The 22,713-nt window shown below is 36.7% G+C and overlaps 1 protein-coding gene across 1 annotated transcript in view; it reads left to right on the forward strand.

Moving 5' to 3' along the window:
• Kcmf1 (potassium channel modulatory factor 1) overlaps positions 1 to 22,713 on the forward strand; it is a 79,587-nt gene that overhangs the window by 25,529 nt on the left and 31,345 nt on the right. The window contains exons 2-3 of the mRNA XM_047522204.1: positions 18,243 to 18,410; positions 21,530 to 21,669. Of these exons, the coding sequence (XP_047378160.1) occupies positions 18,243 to 18,410; positions 21,530 to 21,669 (308 nt within the window). The remainder of the gene's footprint in view (positions 1 to 18,242; positions 18,411 to 21,529; positions 21,670 to 22,713) is intronic.

Here is a 22,713-nt window from a genome sequence, read left to right on the forward strand (position 1 = left end):
ACACCCCCAAAACTAAAACAACAAAAAAAATTTTATGGCACCTAGAAAACACACCTAATAGAAATAAAAGTTTCATGAAATAATACCCTATTTGCAGTGTATTCTGATAAATTTTAATTCTGTTCAGTTTTTAAGAAATTCTGATTTCAGATACACTAGATTAGTCATTATTTTTGGTGAGCCAGTGCATCATTTAGTTTTTTTTTTTTCGGCACTGGGGATTGAACCCAGAGATGCTTTACCACTGAACTATGTCTCCATCCCTTTTTATTTTTTATTTTGAGACTGGGTCTTGCTGGAGTTGCTGAAGTCCTTGCCAAGTTGCTGAGGCTAGCTTTGAACTTGTGATCTTCCTGCCTCAGCCTTCTAGTTCACTGGGATCACAGGCATGTGACCTGGAGCATCATTTAATTTTATAACAAATAATTTTTATTATGTTGATTATTCTTAAATATAATGAATAGATTGTAACTACCTTAGACATTACAGCAAAGTAGTCAAGTGCCTGCATCTGTGTTTAAGAAATAAGCTTGGTTTTAAAAGATAAAGGCATACCCATTAAAAAGTATAGAAAAAATGGACATGTGGATAGATACTAGAATGGAAGTTGTTGGGATAAATAAAAAAGAACAATTTGTATATACTGAGAGAAAGAGATATCTTTTTTGATATAGGGATAGCATAAGACAAATTAGACTGTTAACAAGAAGAAATAAAAGTAATATTACATAGTCACCAATGTGTTTGACCTCACTGGTTAGTGTCAAAACAGTTCCTTGTGAAATGGTGTCATGGAAAGCCTGATGGAACTTGGCTTTGTCAACCTACATGCATCTGATATTTAAAGCTCCTGGAGAGTATATCCTTTGCTAGGTAATTGGGAATAAAGGATAAATTGGAAGAAGAAACAGCAACAACTATGTTACCACTTTAAGGGATCTTATGAGTAAATAGAAAAATAATAACAACCCCCAATTAAGTTTATTTTTATGTCATAGATTTCTGGCCATTGTATCACAATTTTTTAAAAAAAAATTAAATATTAAATATAAATCTGATGACACCGATGTAAAATATTAAATGTTAACAACATTTTTAGCAAGAATCCTGTGTTTCTTAAGTCTGTACTAATTTAATGTTTGGAAATAAGTTCAACAGAGTCTTGCATATTTGGAAGTTATAGCTATAAGAAAATTCTGTACAGGTAATGCACTGTAAACTCAGCCACTGTAGTAAACTCAGCCACTACAAATGACTTTGTCATCAGATTTTTTTTCGGAATGCTGGAAGTCTTCAGTAAGTCTCTAAATGAAACACAAAAATCTTTTTAAATTTATAAATAGTGACAATATCAGTCAGGATTCTCCAGAGACAGAACCAGTAGGATGTGTATATATAGACATGTTAGAGAAGTAAGAGGAATTGACTGACATGACTGTGGAGCCTGAGGAATCCCACAACAGACTATTGCTGGTAGCATGGCCCAATCTATATACAAAGCCTTAGAACCAAGGAAGCCAATGATGTAATTTTCAGTCTGAGGTCAAAGGCCAGAGAACTAGTGGTTTGCTTATTTTAGTTTCAAGACTGGAGAATCTATAGTTCTGGTGGGCAGGAAAGAGGAGACCTCAGGAAAAAGAAAATCCTTTTCTCTACTTTTTATTCTCTCTAGGTTCCCAGTCCATTGGATAACTTCTCTCATTGAGGGAGAATCTTTCTCACTCAGTTCACTTAATACCTTTTTTCTGGAAACACCCCTCAGGAGGTTTGGGGAATAGCACATAGGTTGAACACTTGCCTAGCAAATATGAGGAGCCCAGGGTTTGAGTCCCTAGCATATAAAATGAAAACAAAAACACCCTCATGGAAGCACCCCCAAAGTAATGCTTTCTTTGCTCGTTCTCTAGGTATTCCTTAATCCAGTCAAATTGACACCTGAAAGTTTTTTTTAAAAGTTTATTTTTATTTTTAAAAATTTCTATGCATTACAAGACACCTAGAATCTTTGACACTTTTCCCCCAATGCTACTATGACCCTCAGTCATTGTGAGTACCAAAAAAAACCTCCTACGCCTGAGTTACAATGCTCTTGGGGAGGGGTGCCTCCCAGTTGAGAGCTACAGTGACTAATTTGATTTCACTGGGTTATAACCTATAGTTGCAAAAGCTGGTAGAATTGATTACAACATTATTCATAAGCAAGATTGTTACTTGCCCAGTGCTTCAGTTGCTTTATTCTTTACATTTTGATTTTCAGATTGCAAGGTAAATATTAATGGGCCTAGGACTGGGGACACAGTTCAGTTGGTAGAGAGCTTAACTCGCATGCACAAGGCCCTGGGTTCAATCCCCAGCATCACCAAGGGGGCGAAAAAAAAAAAAGGCCTAGTGAATTTTTCAACCTCCAATTTAGATGGTAACCAGGTCCCAAGAAGTAGGAATCTTTTCAGAAGCATGTTTCAGTTTGTCTTCTAATTTCTGAGAATCCATGCATTGACAGAGCATTTACTTCCTTGTAAGAGAATCATACTTTGAACCAGAAGCATCTTTTCTTATTTTCTTAAAATAAACTTTTATTTTGGTGTAATATTTCATTTACAGAAATGCTAAGAAGATAGTTTAGGTACTTCTCATATACTCACTCTTTTTCCCTTAGTATTAACATCTTATATTACCTTGGCACATTTGTCAAACCAGAAACCAGATTGGGGATGTAGCTCAGTGGAAAGGTTCCTGCTTAGAGCAGGAATCCTGGGTTCAATCCCCAGCACCAAAACAAAGGAACAGCTCAGAAACTTTACTTAGTAAATTCCAGACTCTGGGGTTACACCCACTTTTCCCACTCTTAACCCTCTTCTGTTGCAGGATCCAGGATACCATGTTGCATTTAGTGCCTCCTGGTTTTTAACTCAGTAGCTACAGAGAACTAGTTCTTTTTCTAAGGTTGTGTAGAGCTATGACATTGCCTCAGCATTGCCTCCTATTAGCTCTTCTGCTTAATGGCCCATCTTGCCTTTTAATAGTTTCTCTTGACAGTTTTCTATACTTTGCCATTCAGTCATTGTGCACAAGGATTGGATATTATTCTTCACATAAAGTGGCAAGAGTAAGTATTGTGGAAATTTTATAGTTATGTAGCATGTATGGCTGTTAATGCAGCTTACATTTGCTTGTTTGTTGGCTTATTAAATACCTGCATCCCATCTTAGACTAAATATTAAAACTGGTGTTCTTTTTAATTTTTTTTTTTTTAACCCAGAATTTAAGTGAATCCCTCTTAAGATTCATCTTGTTTTGGCACATTGATTTCTTTCTCTTCTACTTTGTCCTCGGTATTTTAGCTTTTCTTTCCCTACTTCCCTCCTTCCCATAACCCAGGGTCTAGTACATGCTAAGTACATGCTAAGTATATACTCTACCTCTGACTTATACCCCTGGTCCTGACTGATTCTTTAATGCATAAACTTATATAGCCTGATGAGTTCAACCAACTGAATTGAAAATATTAAATAACTTGCATCTGTATTAAAACATGTACAGACTTTTTTGGGGGACAGTGTTGGGGATTGAACCCATGGCCTTGAATATGCTAAGCCAGTGTTCTACCACTGAACTATACCTATATCCCAGGATCTTGTACATGGTAGGCAAGCACTGAGCTACATCACAGCCCTCATTTTTACAATTTTACTTTGAGACAGGGTCATGCTAAGTTGCTAAGTCCTCAAACTTGGTAATCTTCTTACCTCATCTTCTGAGTGACTGGGATTACAGTCATGCACCACTGTGCCTGGCAAGAATTTTATGTCTTTTAAAAAAATTTAACAGTATTTGCTATTTTAATGATATGTGACCAGCCAATTATTTTCTTTGAGAATAGAATTTTCATGTATGTGTGAAGTGTCATGCATTCAGGAAAGTGGATAAACAGTATGTATTGAGAAAAAAGAGAATGAAACAAGCATCCATGGAGCCACTGTTCTTATTAAGAAATAGGATATCTCAGAAACATCTTTTTCTGTTTTTTTTTTTTTTTCCTTTTTCTTTTTTCTTTTGGTATCAGAGATTGAACTCAGGAGTGTTTATTCACTGAGCCATATTCCCTACCCATTTTATTTTTTATTTTGAGACAGGGTCTTGCTAAATTGCTGAGTCTGGCCTCTAACTTGTGATTGCCCTGCCTCAGCTTTCTGAGTCTCTGGGATCATAGGCATTTGCCACCACCAGTCCGGCTACTTACAAACATCTTCATACCCACAAATTGGATTTTTGTCTTAATCATCCTCTCACCTTTCTCTGTGATTTTATTTCCAAACATAATATTTATTCCTATCTAGGTTCTGAGCTGTTAAGTTAGGAAACAAGGAACAGTGAACTCATGCCCCATTGTGTAAGGAAAGGGTAGTTGTACCATTAAATGATAATTATAGGAAAAGGGAACCTGAGCAAGATCTCCCTTCAACTCCTTGAGGAATTCCTGAGAGACCTTTGGAGAAATCACTGGGCCAGATCATAAATGATCCTTGGAAGCTCAGGACCCACACCAGAGGGAGGGAGCTGTGGCTGGACTGTCATTGGATCAGGCTTGATTTCTAGCAGAGATTGGTCAGAGGGCTACTGCTTACTGTGGCCCACCTCTATCTCCTAGGAGCAGGTTAGAACTGGATGCTTCCTTGGGATGAACCAAGTCCTCAGCCAACCTTTTTCTTCTGGAAGGCAGAGCAGGAACTTCATCAGCACACAAACAAGACCAGATAAGAAAGAAGTTGGCTTGACTCATACCCCTTAGGTTCCATTCTGCCCTCAGGTGAAAAAGAATATGAAAGAAAGAGTGTGTGTGTGTTGTAGTCTGTAAAGTTGACACATACACTGAATTAACAAATACAAACCTCTACTCCTAGAGGAAATAAAAGGGTTAGGTTCCTATGAGCCTCTGGTCACAACCATTTCATCAGTAGATCAATATATAACCTTATTTTATGTGTATTTCTATTGAAGGATTCTTTTTTGTTTTTGTTTTCCCCCTCCTTTCTTTTTCCCTCCCTCCCTCCCTCCCTTCTACCAGGGGCACTTAACCACTGAGCCATATCCCAGGCCTTTTTTATTTTGCTAAGTTACTTAGGACCTTGCTAAGTTGCTGAGGCTGGCTTTGAACTTGGGATCTTCCTGCCTCAGCCTCCTGAGTTGCTGGAATTACAGATGTGTGCCACTGCGCTTGGTGAAGGACACTTTAAAAATACTGTTGATTGATGAACATTGAACCCAAGATCAACAACTCTATAACTCATGCCTAAACCAAGCTTATCTAATTCATTTTGGGACATAGGCAGAACTTCATCATTACTTTGGGGGTCCATTTTTAAGTAGCAAAGTCACCAGCAGCACAGGGGAAAATGTGACACTAAATAGACCATGAAAAGTACACTTGTTTACAGTATGAAATAAGAAAGCAGAACATTGACTTTTTTGCTCTGAGCTAGGAACTTCGGTGGGGAACTGTGTATCTTAACCCTCATTCTGTTCTTTGCATGTACTAGAATGACAGTGAAAGTACTGCAAGTATTGATATATGTTTATGTATGTGTGTACATAAAGAAAGCAGACAAATTTCACCGACAGTATTTGGGATGATAACTTGTGATAGTCTATAAATGGGGTAGAACTTTGTGGGATCTAAAACATTGGTTACGTAGGATGCGTGTTTACTTTGTTAAAACCAAGCTGTGCATGGTTCTTTATGTTAATTAGTATAAAACAATACTGAGGCCTCACCGTCTGGGTGACATACTACCCTCACTCTTGAGTAGGGTAGGACTCTTGAGTGTCACTACTTCAGGGTGGAGTTGCTGCCCTCATTGGCTGCATCATTGTCATTCTGGGGGTTCTCCCTGCATTGTTTGATTTGGTGATTTTTATAGTTTTTCTCTCATTGGCTCTCCTGATTTCTTGCTTCCATTTCCCCATTTTCAAATCCTTCTCTCACTTCTCTGGTAGTACATGCTTTTGTGGTTTCTAGAGAACGGGTACATGGGAAGTAATTTTTCTCAGACTAAACATGCCTGAAAATATTATTCTATTATAGTATACACTGAATTATAACTTTTCCAGGTATAGAACTTTCATTTGGAAATTCTTTGGAACTTTGTTGATGATAGTGCATCACTTTTAGTGGCCTGTGTTCTGTTGAAAACATCAGATTCTTGAGCTTTGTGTTATCTCTACTCCTTTTTCTTACCTGTCTCCTGGAAGTTAGTAGAATCACCAATTTTTGATTGCTCTTCTGATACAAGATTGGTTTAGGTCCTTTTTTTTCCCTTTAATTCATTATGTTGAATGCTTTGTGGACACTTTCAGTCTGACAATTCATGTTCTTATTTTTGAGAAGTTTCTTGAATCATTCTGTTGATTATTTTCTCCCTTTCAGAATTTTTTTTTTCCTTTCAGAATTCTGAAGCTCCTGGACTTGTGTTCCTTTTATGTTCTATTTTTTCTGTCTCTCTTTTTCTCTTCTTCCCCCTTCTCTTCTTGTGAGGATTTAGTTACCCAGTTCCATCATGTCATGCTCCCCCCTACCTCCCACCCCTGTTTTTACTAAAGGATGCTTTGTTAATGAAGCCTTGAATTCCCTCTAGTTTAGGCCATATTTTCACAAAACTATGACTTGGAGTCTCAAATGCCATTGTTTGGTATATCAGTGTTCAGTATAGTGGCTGATAACCCCATGACTACATAAAATGTGACTAGTGCCATTGAGAAACTGAATTTCAAATTTTAAGTTTAATAAAATAGTCATATGTGGCTAGTGGCTATTCTTCTGGACAGCAGAGTGCCAGTACTAGTGAAGTAAAAGTTGAAATTTAAAGTCCTCATCAATATAGCTACCATAAAGAAGATTTTTTCTTTTCATTTTTCATTCTCCCTGATTTATTTATTTCCCATTATATCAGTATGGACTTGGAGATTACTATCTTAGTCAGTGGGTTATAAATCTGTTGCTTCTGTTATTCATTTTTATGTTCAGATTGTGTCCAGTTTGGCCAGTGGGAGCCTCTCGAAGATTTCTTTCATGTTCTTTTGACATGTCCTCATCAGTCTTTCTGGATCATTCATTTCAGAACTGGGTATTTCAGGCTCATGGATTTGCCCTGCCTTGAGATCATCCATTTCTACAAGGAACTCTGCATTCTTCTACTAGAGGATGCTGTTTGGACACCAAGATCTGGGTGCTCACTTGGTGTGCTCCTTGCTGCTTTTGGGCCCTCAACTGTCAAGGCATTTTAATTGCTGTCATTACATTGAACAGTACAGTTGAAGGACATTTCCATCATTGTAGAAAGGGAAAAGATGAGGGGCTGAGGTTGTAGCTCAGCAAGGCACGCATGAAGTACTGGGTTGAATCCTTAGCACCACATAAAAAAAGAAATAAATAAGAGGGAAAAGATGGGGTTACTGGAATTTGATACTTCAGAGGTCCTCTGGCTCATCTCCACATAGTTGATACTTAGCTTCCTAAGTGGGTTGCAGCTGACTGACGATGAAGGGGTCCAAAGAAGCAATTGCAGGAACCTCTCTGATGCTGGAGGGATACTGACCTCTTCTGTCTTTCTCTCTCCATTTGGGCCTCCACTGGCAGAAGGTGAACCAGAAGACAGCTAGCTGCCAAGGGCATCTGAATAATAGAATTGGCAGATCCTAGGTCTTTGTTTTTAACTTTGGCATCATTGACATTTTGGGGCAGGGGGATGCTTTGAAGCATGTTTAGTAACATTTCCTGCCACTACAGGTTTAATACCAGTAACCTTTCCCCTCCCCACAGTTGTGATAGCTGAGAATATATTATTGCATTGTTAAATGACTCTGGAAGACCAAGAAAGGGGCAAAATGGGGACTAGCATTGCAGAGCATAGAAAAATGGGCTTGGAACTGAGGTACAGTACTAACAATAACCAACACCCTACTTCACTTGAAATGCCCTTGTGGGGGAAATGGATGGTTATGTACCTGTGACGGTCCTGCAACTTAAAGAGATCATTATGTTTTATCTTTTGCATTCTTTTTAATTGAAGAAAATTAAGATGAGTTAATTGATCTCTTCATACTCTTTTCATTATTCCTGGTACTGTCCAGAGCTTTAAAGAAGCTAGGTCCCTTTAAAGTCTGTGGGCAAACTGGAGCAGACATAAAGTAATGTAACATTTGTAGGTACTATTTTGGAGGACTTGTATTTTAAATTGGTTAGCCTAGAGAAGAGGAGAAAGTAATCGAGTTCTTGTAGATGGTGGATTTTTGAGACTTGATTTGAAATAACTGCTTTCTGTGTAGGGAACTCCTGATGTTGTGTTTCAGTGTTTGAAGAGGATGTACTTGAGGCAATGCTGTGAAGAAGAGATACTGAGGGACTTCTTGATATGAAGCGCTGGATCAGGGTGAGACTGGGACAAGTCAGTGCAATATATCTCCTAGTACATATCCAGAACAAATCTTTTTCCACCACAGTAGAAGGAGCTGTCATGTGCCTTACTTGACTGGGAATCTATTACAGATAGATGTGCAAACATTTCTAGCTCAAAAATCATTAAACAAATAACATTCAGCAAATAGTATGTTTTCTGTTCTGTTTATTAAGGGTTTTCATGTTTCTTCCTTTCCCCCTTAAATATTTGGAGAAAATCAGTTTAAAAGTATTTAACCAATAGACCAAAAAGTTCCAAGATAGGGGAACCCCATTAAATATATTTCATCTTCAGTTTGAAATAACATTCTTCTCTCACAAGACAAGACATGTAGTCTGTGTCTCTGGGCCAGAAGTTGCCTATTGCTCTTTGCACATTATTGGCCAAATATATGTTGAGAGGGCATTGTAAACATCTTGTAGATCCTGTTTCAAAGCCCAGTAGTAGTGTCTTCATATTATCTGCCTGGACAACTTAATCTGCCTAGACATCTCTAATGTTTGGGAGAAGTCATTTTGTAAGCACAGCTGGAAACTCAGTGGCCATATAGGAATTGACAGGTATGGGATATAGAATCTGATTCTGGGGAATCAAAAAAGGGTAGATTTATTTCATAAATTTTCTAGGCCAACTATTTTATTCATTTATACCTCACCATAAAACTAACCATCCTGTCACTAAAAGTCATCTTACTCTTCAGCATACATGAGGAACTGGGTTTGATCCCTAGTACCATAAAACCAAAAATAATCTCATATATTCCTTTATACTCAGACGGGATGAGAAATTTGTTCACTTTTATATTGTTTTCATGAAACATTTTAAACATACAAAGTAGGCATTGAAGATACAGGCAGATGGGCAGACCCTCTTTTTTTTTTTTTAATTTGGGCTATACTAGGAATGGAACCTAGGGCCTCTCCTGTGCCAGCAAAGCACTGGATCACTGAGATACATCCTCAGCCTTTACCCTTCAGAGGTCATCACTTTTTGTTGTTGGTGTATATCATTCCCACACATATTTCAGTATGTTTTCCATTTAAGTATGTGTAAACTGTTGTATAGTGTTGTTGTATATTTAAAAATTCACATGAATCATTCCATATATTATGTATCTTCTGTACCTTGTTTTTGTGGGCATTTGTGTACGTTGATATGTTCATAGAGTGTAGTTTTCTGGTATTTCCATTTCTGAAGATGTATTTAGGCCAGATTTCTTTATATATTAAAAAAAATACAACAGTTGAAAATAAATTAATGTATTTGGGAATTATACTGGTGGATTCAAATTATAGTGATGTGAAGGGACAAGACCAGATATTTCTAGTTTTTTGAAAACAACTTTAGATAAAGAAGATGGCAAAACTTTGACATTCTTATCACTAAGGGATGTGGGTTTTCAGAGTTAAGAAAATGCTACTCTAGACCAAGAACTAAAAAAAAGTGTCTTAAGTAAAAACTGTTTGATTATCTGAAAATAAATATGTCGTCATGAGTAGCTGTTTAATCTTAGGGTTGCATTTTGGAGAAGTGATATAATTGGTGAAATTAAGGTCTTCAAATATAAAAAGTTGAGGGAAAACAGTAAATATGACACCAAATATATATCTCTATATTATATAAATAAAAAGTTCTGAAGACATCCACAAAATTAAAAGCGGGGGGGTGGATACAGATTGTTAATAAAAGATAAGTATCAGTAGGAGACTTCATCTTTTTTTAAAAAATATTTTTAGTTGTAGGTGGACACAGTACCTTTATTTTATTTATTCATTTATTTTTATGTGGTGCTGAAGATCCAACCCATTGCCTCACAAGAACTCTACCACTGAGCTACAACCCCAGCCTGATGCCTTTCATCTTAATCACTGGTTTGTCACTTAATGCCTGTGTGCCTTTGGAGCAGTTAACTTTGTGCCTATGTGTCTCAGTTATCTATAAAAGAATAGTAATATTTTACCAATCAAATATTTAGCAGGTGTCTAGAGCATCGAGGTCAGTAAACACTTATTGATTATTGAGAGAAGAAGAATTAGAGGTGATTCTTCTGAGCTGTGCTGTCTTCTTTTTTTTTATTGTTTATATTAATAGTTTATTCCTCTTTCTTTTTTTTCCTTTTTTTTATTGTAAACAAATGGGATACATGTTGTTACTCTGTTTGTACATGGCATAAAGGCATACCATTTGTGTAATCATAAATTTACATAGGGTAATGTTGTTTGATTCATTCTGTTATTTTTTCCCTTCCCCCCCCAACCCTCCCACCCCTCTTTTCCCTCTATACAGTCCTTCCTTCCTCCATTCTTGCCCTCTTCCCTGTCTTTTTTTTTTTTTTTTTTTGTACCAGGGATTGAACCCAGGGTACTTAACCCCTGAGCCCTTTTTTTGTATTTTTATTTAGAGACAGGATCTTGCTGAATTGCTTAGGGCCTTAATAAGTTTCAGAGGCTGACCTTGAATTTGTAATCCTCCTGCCTCAGCTGCTGGGATTACAGGCATGCAGCACTGCACCCAGCTATGTTGGGTCTTTTTAAATGTATTTTTTCAGACCACCACCCTGACAGTTTGAAGTTTAATCTGTTTGTAACTAGATTGTCCTTTACAAGTCTCTACAAAATACTCATGTAATCACTGGATATTTTCATGAAATTTACCACCTTTCCTAAATTTAGGGCTTTTGTCTTTTGGGTGACCTTGAGCCTAAACCAAGCTCTTTGCCTTGACTCACAGACTGTGGGGTCCTCAAAATGTCTCCAAAATGAAGTAGTTTCTGTCTAGCATGCACTTTTTAAAGCATCTAGGGGCATGTAGCACTAGGGTTTTTGTTTTGTTTTTCTCCTTTTGTGGTTATGGGGATTGAACCCCAGTGTCTTGTGCATGCTAGGCAAGTGCTCCTGTTATTGAACTACCCTCCCAGTCCTGGGATATGTATATATGTGCAATACACACACAAACACACACACACACACATTTGATTGAACCTAGTAGTACACTATCACTGAACTGCATCTCCAGCACCCCCTCTTTTTTTCTTTTTTGAGATGAGGTTGCTAAGTTGCCAGGGTTGGCCCCCTACTTGTGATCGTCCTGCCTCAGCCTCTTGAGTTGCTGGCATTACAGGTGTGCATCACCACACCTGGCTTGAAAGTATTTTTCAAGTATTTTCAAAGTAAAAATGCTTTTCAGATATAAAAATACTTTTTTTATAGTCTGACTTTTGCATATAAAATTACCACAAAACTATGGCTAACAAAAGTGTGGTTTCTCAACTTGTTTCCCCTCCCAACTGCTGTATTATCACTTATTACTTGCATCCAAGCTTTCCTGCGCTGATTTTGCCACCTAGTGGCTTGTGCCTAAAATTATTTGGTACAGCATTCTTGCCTATTTAGTTTTTTTTCCCCTCTTATAAGAAACTAGTACTTGTTTATCCCCTTCTTTTTCCTCCCTTTACTTTCATTATTTGGTCATTCTTGTATCCAGAAGTCAATTATAGACACACATTAAGCCTTTTCCTCTTAACTTTTTTTGATCTCTTATATGATTACTCTGGGAAAATATCTTTTCATTCACTTTGTTCATTGAGCAAGGTTTTCAGTGAATTCCTACATTATTCCAGGCATTCCTTATATACCTCTTCTAGAAGTTAGAAGCTCTAATCATCATGACTGAATCTCAGTTGATTGAGTAATGTGAAACTTTCTTTCTAGGTAAGAAACCGAGAGGCTATTCTTAGGCTCACTTATGATCAAGGCCATTGGCACTAGGATAGTTTTCTGTTTGCAGGCTAGGCATGGATATGTGTGAACAATTAATTGGGCAGTTGTTCCTCTATCCAAAAAAACTTAGAAACAAATTAAATTTTCTTTGACAAAGTTTGTAAAGAAACCCTTAAATATAATATCCAACCATTGTATTCATTCACTTTTGGGGGTGCAGAATTGAACTGACTTTGAATCATCTACCAAGATAAGAAGTTTCATCACACTTTCTATCTACTTGACTCTGCAAAGATTGATAAAATAATGTGTAAATCATCTGGCTTATAATAAATAATGAAGTTACTACTAAAACCACTTAGATTGTAAGCTCTGTGTGGCAAAAATTCACTATTCTGCCCTCAGCAAAAAAACTGTGTGTGTGTGTGTGTGTGTGTGTGTAGCTAGGGCTCGAACCCAGGGCCTTGTGCATGCTAAACACATGCCCTACCACTGAACTACATCCTCAGTTCCCTTCAGCAAATACATTGGTTTACTCTTGTATTTTGGCCTTTAATAGATACTTGGTGAATAAGGAAAGGATGGATGGATGCTCCTTATGTCACAAATCTTGCAGAATTCACCTGGAAAAAAAACTGATTCCTAGTACAGAAAGGGTTGTCTTAAATTGCTGAATGAATGCATTGAAGTTTTGAGCAAGAAAACTAAGTGGAAGAGCATACATTGCAAAACCTGCTTCCTGGGTCTCGCTCAGTTGCTGAGACTGGCCTCAAACTTGCTATACTCCTACTAAGCCTCTCAGGTTGCTGGGGTAGCAAGCAGGAACCACTGTGCCTGGCAGATTTTCCCCTTTAAAAAACTAAACTGAAAACCAATAAATATAAGTACCTCTTTATTTTATTTTTTTAAAATAAGAAAGACTTTTTACATATTATTTCAGTGGCTTTTAAATAATCTGTACTCACTAGAGGGCATTCTGATTTTTGTTCATAACTTTCATGTATTTATTTTCCAAAACTGCTAAATATAAGGAAAATGCCTAGGATAGAAATATGTTCAGATACAACAGATAGGGAATGGCAGACATACACTGTGCTTTTCATTTGGGTTTTACCTGTGTCAGTGTCAAAGTTGGGGTTAAACTGTATTTCCTAGCAAGATAAATGAATTTGATCAGATGCAGGATCATAAATATCCCATCATCATCTTCTTATGTGGCTTATGCTAGTTACCATTTTACAAACTACTGATTGTCTTTATAATCTGGTATGACTAAAACTATATTATTAAACAACAAATTGCATATTTCATTATTTGGTTAACTCAGGTTTTGCAGGCAAATGGTACGTGAAACCTATTCTTCCCTCCCTCCCTCCCTCCCTCCCTCCCTCCTTCCTTCCTTCCTTCTTTCCCCTACATACTAAACCTGTGCTTTACCATGGAGCTACAACCCAGCCCTAATAATTATTTTTAATCTGATAGATTTCAGTGCTGAGCCAGTGGTTCTCCGTCACTGACTCTCAAGGCAGTACTTTACTTGAGAATATCTGTACTTATTTCTGTCCAGTACTTTTCTTTAGAAACTTTAATTCTTAATATCTTAAATATTAAATATCGAGCGCAGCGCTGTGGCACACACTTGTAATCCCAGTGGCTTGGGAGACTGAGACAGGAGGATCGGGAGTTCAAAGCCAGCTTCAGCAAAAGTTAGGCACCAAGCAACTCAGTGAGACCCTTTCTCTAAATAAAATACCAAAAAGGGCTGAGGATGTGGTTCAGTGGTCGAGTGCTCCTGAGTTCAATCTCTAGTACTCTCCCCTCACAAAAAAATAACTTACTGATACCTCATCAGAAGCAACTCTCCTCTGTCAAGGAGTTGATTGTTACATGCCATGTATTTGTTCTGTTTCAGCTTTCGCTGGTTAACCAAGAGACATGAGCGAAGAGCTAACTTGTTTTTTTTTTTTTTTTTTCAAAAGAATCTTTAAGTTACCTATGGTTAACACTAAAGGTGCAAGTTTTGTTATTCTGTGCCATAAAATGACATAAATTCTGACAGGTATACGTAGAAGGGACTGTTTTGAGTGAGAAACCTGATGTCCTTTTCAAAGCTAAATGGAGAGTAAATGGTTCTAAATGCATGGAGTGGGGAGAGTGGCCTACTATTGAGAAACTGGCAAAGCCTACGTATGCCTCTGTGCTTTCATTTAGAGACTTTCATGTCAAAGGTAATATGAAGTGTTCTATAAAATTAAATATTAACTAAGTGTTGGCATATGCCTGGGATTCCAGCTACTCATATGGCTTAGGCAGAAGGATCACAAGTTAGAGGCCAGCAATTTATTGAGACCCTGTCTTAAAATAAAAAAAACAAAAAGGGCTGGGGATGTAACTTACTGGTAGAGCACCCTGGGTTTATCCTCAGTACTGGGGGAAAAAATAACCTAAGAAGTTTGTGACTATGTAAGGAATCGAAGGACAGCATTTACAGCTGTTATAAGCACAGTGAGAAAGGATAGCAGACACACATACACACACACACACACAAAGACACACACAAAACCCTCTCTAGCCTGCTTGCCTTGTAAATTATAAAATCTTTCTTATATTGTAAGAAACCGTGTTCAAAACTTTAATGTCTGTGTTAGAAATAATGACCTTGAGTGATAATGTCTTTCATAATTTAAGCAGCTAGAAAATACACGTATAGCCTCGATACCACAAAAAATAGTATATAAATTGAACAACAACAACAGCCTGTTTCTTTTTTCTTTATTTTGTGAGGAGGATCAGGTGCTGGTGATTGAACCCATGTATCACCTTTGCTATACACATGCTCTAACATTGAACTCCAACCCCCAGCCAAAAGTCTCTTTCTTGACTGAGGATGTTGTCCAATGGTAGGTTGCTGACTTTGTGTATGCAAGACCCTGGATTTAATCCCTAGCAATGTCGGGGATAGGGTGTATAGGCTTGGTTTTTTAAAGGCTTTATTATTATTACTAGATTCAGCTGTGCTATGATTTGGATATGAGCTGTCCCCTGAAAAGCTCATATGTTGGATAACATAAAGAATACTCAGAGGTGAAATCATTAGATAAATGAGAGCTCTAATCAGTGGACTAATTCACTTGATATGTGAATAATTTTGAATGTACTACTGAGTGGTAACTGTAGCATCTGTAGGCAGGTAGGGTGTGATTGGTGTTGGTAGGTCACTGGGGGTGTGCCCTGGAATATTATCTGTTGATAACCCTTTCCCCTCTCTCTGTTTCCTGGCTGCCACCAGCCTGCATGGCTTTCCTCCATCATGCTCTTCTGTTTCTCCTTAGGCCCAGAGCAGTGTAGTTGACTGACTATGCCCTGAATCTCTGAAACCGTGAGCCTGGAATAAACAACTCCTCCTCTTAAGTTGTTGTTGTCAACTATTTTGGTCACAGTGGTGAACGATAACCCAGGTTAGGCTGTAAGTAAAGCCTGATACCAATACCCTGTCCCATGGAGCAAACCGTGTAGATAATTTAGAATTAAATCAGAAGAGTAGAGTAGATAAGGGACAAGCATCATCAGTGTCTTTTTATTGACACTGAGTAGTGTCACCATGCCCAATCACCTTAGGGTTTGATCATTTACATATGTCAGTAGGCATCTACACCATGGCAAACCCACACAGTATTGTCCCACAGGCTACACACCAAAAAGTTAGTGTGCAGAACCGAGTTTGCTTTCCTGGCATCTAAATTCAGACCACATTTGTCAAGGTTATTGTACCCAGTGATTAAATAGACATTTACTCCCGTTCAGTATTTTTACTGTTCCGATTAAAGTATTGTCATGCTTGAAAGCTATTTTGAATAAGTAAACTTGGAAATATATCATCTTCTTTTTCAGATATCATCTTTTCATATTAAGCTAATATTTTGCTCAGTTTTTCTCCATAGTTTCATAACTTACTCTGTTTTTATGCTACTTTTCATCCATTGAAATGTTAGCTCCTCGGGGATAGGACTTGGTTTTGTTCACTGTTGTAACCTTAACACCTAGAACATATTATATGGTGTAACTGCAGAAGATTCCTCTGGGAATATATTTAAGAGTAAATTGTAGGTCTGGGGATATAGCTCAGTTGGTAGAGTGCTTGCCTCACAAGCACAAGGCCTGGGTTCAATCCCGCACTGCAAAAAAACAAACAAACAGAAAAAGAATAAATTGTAATATCATAGGAAGTATACATGTTTAATTTTTTCAAAGTGATTTAGCTGAGGTATACTTCCACCAGCAGGTTCTGAATTATTTCTGGGATTTTTTTTTTTTTTTTTTTTAAGGCAAGGACTCTACTGCTGAGCTACCTCCTCAAACCATTTCTGTCAGTCTGTGTCTTTATTAGATCCTTGTATCAAATATCATGATTTTTAGTTTTTCTGCCAGGTGTGAAATGATAGCTATCATGGTTTTATTTGCATTTTTTTTAAAGTAATGGGAATTGAACTCACTCCCACTGAGCTACATCATAGCTCTTTTTATTTTGAGATGGTCTCACTAGTTACCTAGGCTGGTAGTGAACTTGTGATCCTCCTGACTGAGCCTCCAAAATTGTTGGGATTATAGGTGTGCACCACCATGTCTGACTTATTGCCATATATTTTATCAGTACGGAGATTGTCTTTTCATATATTTTTGGCCATTTGCGTTTGTTCTTTGTAGTACTTGTTGACAGTTTGCCTTTTTTAAATTTCGTATTGGTCGTTTTCCTATTGATGTATCAGTATTCTTTTACTTTCTTCCTTCCCTTTCTTTCCTTCTCTTTCTTTCTTTCTTTCTTCCTTCCTTCCCTCCCTCCCTCCCTCCCTCCCTCCTTCCTTCCTTCCTTCCTTCCTTCCTTCCTTCCTTCCCTTCTTTTCTTTTCTTTCTTTCTTTTCTTTCTTTCTTTCTTTCTTTCTTTCTTTCTTTCTTTCTTTCTTTCTTTCTTTCTTTCTTTCTTTCTTTCTTTCTTTTCTTTTCTTTTCTTTTCTTTTCTTTTCTTTCTTTTCTTTCCTACCTACCTACCTACTTACCACCTAACCAACCTACCTACCTACCTATCTACCTACCTGGGATTGAACCCAGAGGTGCTTAACCAATGAACCACATCCTTAGTCCCTTTTTTATTTTGATACAAGGTCTCACTAAGCTGCTGAGGCTAGCTTTGAACTTGAGATCCTCCTACTTCAGCCTTCTGAGCTGATTTTTGTGTCTGGGATATGAGTCCAATATGGGTATATTCAGGGTCTCAGTTTTATGAGGAAACTACTTATAGATACCCACCTTTGGCAGACTTTCATCTTTGCTTCCTGTGCTTCAGCCTGCAATGCTGTGGAAATCTAAACTCATTTATTCAGCCATAAAGACAAATGAAATTGTCATTTGAAGGAAAATGGGTAGAACTAGAGACCATGATGTTAGATGAAATAAGTCAAACTCAAAAAGTCAAGGATCATATGTTTTTTCTCATATGCAGAAACTCAAAAGGAAAAAGGAAAAGAAAGGTCAGCGAGGGATCTCATGAAAATGGAGATCCAAAGAGGAAAGGGAACAAGTGGGTGAAGGAAGGGAGGGAGTGGGGAATGCACAGGAGTGAATTATATTGTGCTATTGTGTGCATGTATGAATATGTAACAACAAATCCCATCATTATGTAGGACTAGAAGCCACCAATAAAAAATGTGGGGAAAAATAAAATCTCAACTCAGATTTTTACCTGCTTTGGCAAATGCTCTTGGACTGAAAGCCCCTTTTAGTGCTTTCAGTTACCAGTTCCTCTTTACCTCAGGTTTTATTCTCTGGCTAACCTCTCAAGGCATTTATTTGAGGGACTTTCACATTTCATCAAACATTTTAAGTTATTTTTATTTGGAGTATAAATTCACTATACTGAGTAATGAATCTTCCATAATGCTGGAAATTCCTGTATCTTTTTATTATGTTGTTTTTAGTCATTGTGGAACAAATATATGGGGTAAAAGGAATCTTAAACATAAAAATGAAATGGAAAGTGACTTTAATAGCTGCTAATTAAGGATTTTTTTTATAGGTGTCAGCTGTGATGCATGTTTAAAAGGAAATTTTCGAGGTCGCAGATATAAGTGTTTAATTTGCTACGATTACGATCTTTGTGCATCTTGTTATGAAAGTGGTGCAACAACAACAAGGCATACAACTGACCACCCAATGCAGTGCATATTAACAAGGGTAGATTTTGGTAAGTATTTAAAGACGATTTTAATAAATGGTCATTTAGAATTTTATGTGTATGTGCGTGAAGAAGCAAAGGTAAAATGTTTTAAAACTATCCTTAATAGCAAACATGAGGGTCAAAACTCATTAAAAATTGTGCTGTTTTATTTTAAGTATTTCTGTCTCTAAATCATAGTTTACTTTTTTGTGAGGCCATTCCAAAATATACATGCCTGACAAGGTATGAAATAGAAGAGTGCTTTAGTAAAGAAGGAATAAAGTCAAAATTACTCTTCTTGTCAGCAACACACAAGTAGTAATTCTTGCTCTAGTTCTTAGAATGCAGATCATTTCTGCAATTTATTAGGAATCATTGTTCATCTATAAGAAAAGCTATAATGTTTTATGTTATAATTTCTTACCTAGCCAAAACTTGTTATTAGTATTTGTCTTTTTTGGTCATAGCCCTTCTTAATAAAGTGTATGAAGTGGTATCTCAGGTGGTTTTGATTTCCATTTTTCTGATGATTAATGATGTAAGCATGTTTTATTGTACTTACTGGCCATTTGTTTATCTTTGTTGAGGAAATGTCAATTCAAATCCTTTGCCCATTTTAAAAATTACATAGTGTGCCTTTATGATTGAATTACAATAGAATTTTATTTTTCCCCTGTATTAGGATCAAGCCCAGGGCCTCATACAAGTTAGGCAAGTGCTTTGAATTTTCAATACTTCTGCCTTTGCCTCCTGAATAGCTGGAAATACAGGCGTGTTCCACTGCCTGGCAGAATTTTTTTGTATAGGGAATTGAGGTAGAGGGTCAGCTTCATTTTTTGCAGATGGATATCCAGTTGCCCCAGCATCATTAAAGAACCTTTTTTTTTTTTTTTTTTTTTTTTTTAAAGAATCTGTTCTTTATTTAAAGAATATTGGAATTTGGTACTCTTATTAAGTTGACCATTAATGAGGGTTTATTTCTGTTTACTCAATGTATTTCATTGGCCTGTGTGTCCATTTATGCCAGGCCTACACTATCTTTTCTAGTTTAAAAGTAAGTTTTGAAATTGTGTGGGTCTTCCAATTTTTATTCCTTTTCAGGATTATTTTGGGTATTCTTGGTCCTTTGAATATCTGTGTGAATTTTAGGATCAGCTTGTTAATTTTTATAAAGAAACCACCTGGGATTTTGATGGGGATTTTATTGAATCTGTAGGTTAGTTTGGAGAGTCTTAATAATATTAATAATTATAATAATACTAATGTTAAATCAGTGGCCTATGATCATAAGATATCTTTACTTATTTAGGTCTTTAATTTCTTCTGACAAAGTTTTATAGTTATCAACATAAGTTTTGCACTTGTTTAATTAAATGTATTCCAAAGTATTTTCTTCTTTTTGCTTTTATAAGTAAAATTGTTTTATTTTTGGGTTATTTCAAATATGTGGAAAAACAATTGCTTTTTTAATATAGATCTTACATACTGCAGTGTTGCTGAAATTAATTCTAGTAGTTTTTTATTTGTTTCCCTAGGATTCTCTATAAATAAGGTCATGTCATCTGCAGATAGAGGTCATTTTACTTCTTCCCTCATTTTCTCTGCTTAGATCCTCTAGTAAAATATTGAATAAAAGTGGCAAGAGTAGACACCCTTGTCTTGTTTCTGATCTTAGGGGAAAAGTATCTAGTCTTTTACCAGTGCTATAATGGCTGTGGGGTTTTGATAGATATCCTTCATTGGGTGAGGAAGTTATGCTCTTTAATATATACATTTATTCTCAACTACCCCAAATTCCCTGGGGTATTTGAGCGAATCTTGTTCTTATAATAAATTGTCAATATATACCTAATGGGTAAATGCTTTTAAGATAATTTAAAGCTCCTAAAGAATGAATATAAACAAATATCATGTAGTGAACACTTTTATTTCTTCTTCTTACAAAAGTTATCTTATGCTCTTCTCTTAGTTTCATGTTAAAGGAAATGATTTACTTCTGTTAAAGGAAATGATTTACTTCATGATTTACTTAGTGGCAGAATACTTGTGTGAGGACCTCAGTTCAGTTCTTTGTAGTGAAGTGGAGTTGTGTAACATTTTAAATATGTTTTGATTTTCTTTTGTGCTACCAGTGGAGAAAAGTAGACTTATTTTCTGAGATAAATTAATGAGGCAAACAGATTATTCCCACAGACTCTTTCTGGTTAGTTCTTCAATAACCCATTTGGGCAGAGTGTATTGTGGTAGTACCCTTTTCAAATCATATCCACAAAAACTGCATGCCTAGGATCCTTTCTGCTCTAAGAATTTTATGTCCCACAAATAGTAGCATCTGGTAGTTAGTTTTTCTGTTGATCATAGTGGTCTATTCTTTCCCTCTGAGCACTTGTTTATGTGTAGTACATTCTCCTAAATCTATTGATATCATTGTTGCCACAGTAGGTAGAGAGAGAAGGAAAAATTAATTACCATTAAGCAGATACACATGTGGAATGAGCACTTTAAAATTTAAATGAAGAGGATTATATTAGCTTTTTGTCATTGTGACAAAATAACTGATATAATCAACTTAAAAGGAGGAAAGGTTTATTTTGACTCATGGTTTCAGAGTTTTCAATCTGTGAATATTTGACTCTTTTGCTTTGGGCCTGTGGTGGCATAGTACATTATGCAGGAACACATGGTGAAGGAAGCCTAGTCTCCTCATGACAGCTGGGAAGCAAAGAGAAAGAAAAAGGGGCTAAGGTCCCAAAGGTCCCTTCAAGAGCACATCCTCAATGACCTAACTTCCTCCAAGTTAGGCCCCACCTCTTTAAGTTTCTACCACTTCCCATTAGTACCACAGGCTTTAACACATGGGCCTTAGGGGGACATTTCAGACTATGGCAGGGAGAAAATAGTTTGCTTTGTTTTCTTTTCCAGCTAGAGTAACTATCTGGGGAAAGAATGTTGAAAGAGTAGTCTGGTGCCCTGTGGGAATAAAAAGTGTTTCAGATATAAACAAAGAGGCATCTAAGCATTCCTTGGCAGAGTAAAGTGGATATTTCAGGTGCACTTTTTTCTTTGTTATACCATATGGTTATGTTTTTATACATTAAAAAACTAATAATAATTATATCTCAATTTGATTATACTTTATTTTTCAGATTTGTACTATGGTGGGGAAGCTTTCTCTGTAGAGCAGCCACAGTCTTTTACTTGTCCCTATTGTGGAAAAATGGGCTACACGGAGACATCTCTTCAAGAACATGTTACTTCTGAACATGCAGAAACATCAACAGAAGTGGTATGTGAAGTAGCCTTGTGTCTAAAATGATGTTGTGAAGAATGTTATTCCTAACATTGATAAAGTTGAGGTCACTATCATTTACTTCTTGTTTAATATATAGTGTTTACATGATATTTATTAAAATTATCTTTTAACAGAAATTTTACATTTGATATGATATTTATTCACATTAACCTTTAATTATTGTGTTGCTGACAGCATAGCATAAAGTCTTGGCCAAATTCAGAAGAACTTCATTAAATGCATTGTGAAAAGGTTGAACAGATCCCAGCCAACCTTCAGTGCATCTCTTTTTTAAGTATTGTTCACATTACTACATACTTCATTTTTCTTATATATAAAACTCTTAACAAAGGTATTTAAAAATCTATGGTTGCACTAAGCAGTAATCCATTGCCCACACATTGCAGCGTATTACTGACTTCCTTGGTTTTCATCAGATCAAATCTTGTTTGCTAGGTAAAAACTCTTGAGGTCCCCAGAAGTTTTTCCTAATCTTTTCAGTAATTTAAAGAAAGGAGGGGCACTGGGGTTGAGGCTCAGTTGTAGAGTGCTTACCTAGCTCGTGTGAGGCACTGGGTTTGATCCTTAGCACCACATAAAAAATAAATAAATAAAATAAAGGTATTGTGTCCATCTACAACTAAAAATATTTTTAAAAATAGATAAAGTCAGGAGATACAGAATAATACACAAAGTGTTACCTTAAAAGCCTTTTGGAGTTTTTGTTTGTTTTTTGGTACTAGGGATTGAACCCAGGGATGCTTAACCTCTGAGCCACATACCCAGCCCTTTTTTTAATATTTACATTTAGAGAGAGGGTCTCCCTCGCTAAGGTGGCGAGACTGGCTTTGAACTCTCGATCCTCCTGCCTCAGCCTCACAGCTGCTGGGATTACAGGTGTGTGTGCTGTTGCCCCTGGCCTTTTTGGAGTTTTTTTATGTAACATCTTAGCATGCATTCAACTAAAAGAAATGACCAATATACCCCAAAGAGTCTCTCTCACCTCTTTACCATTGCCAATAAGAGGCAAAATGAAGA

This window comes from Sciurus carolinensis, chromosome 13, assembly GCF_902686445.1.
Source record: "Sciurus carolinensis chromosome 13, mSciCar1.2, whole genome shotgun sequence".
Lineage (NCBI taxonomy): Eukaryota > Metazoa > Chordata > Mammalia > Rodentia > Sciuridae > Sciurus > Sciurus carolinensis.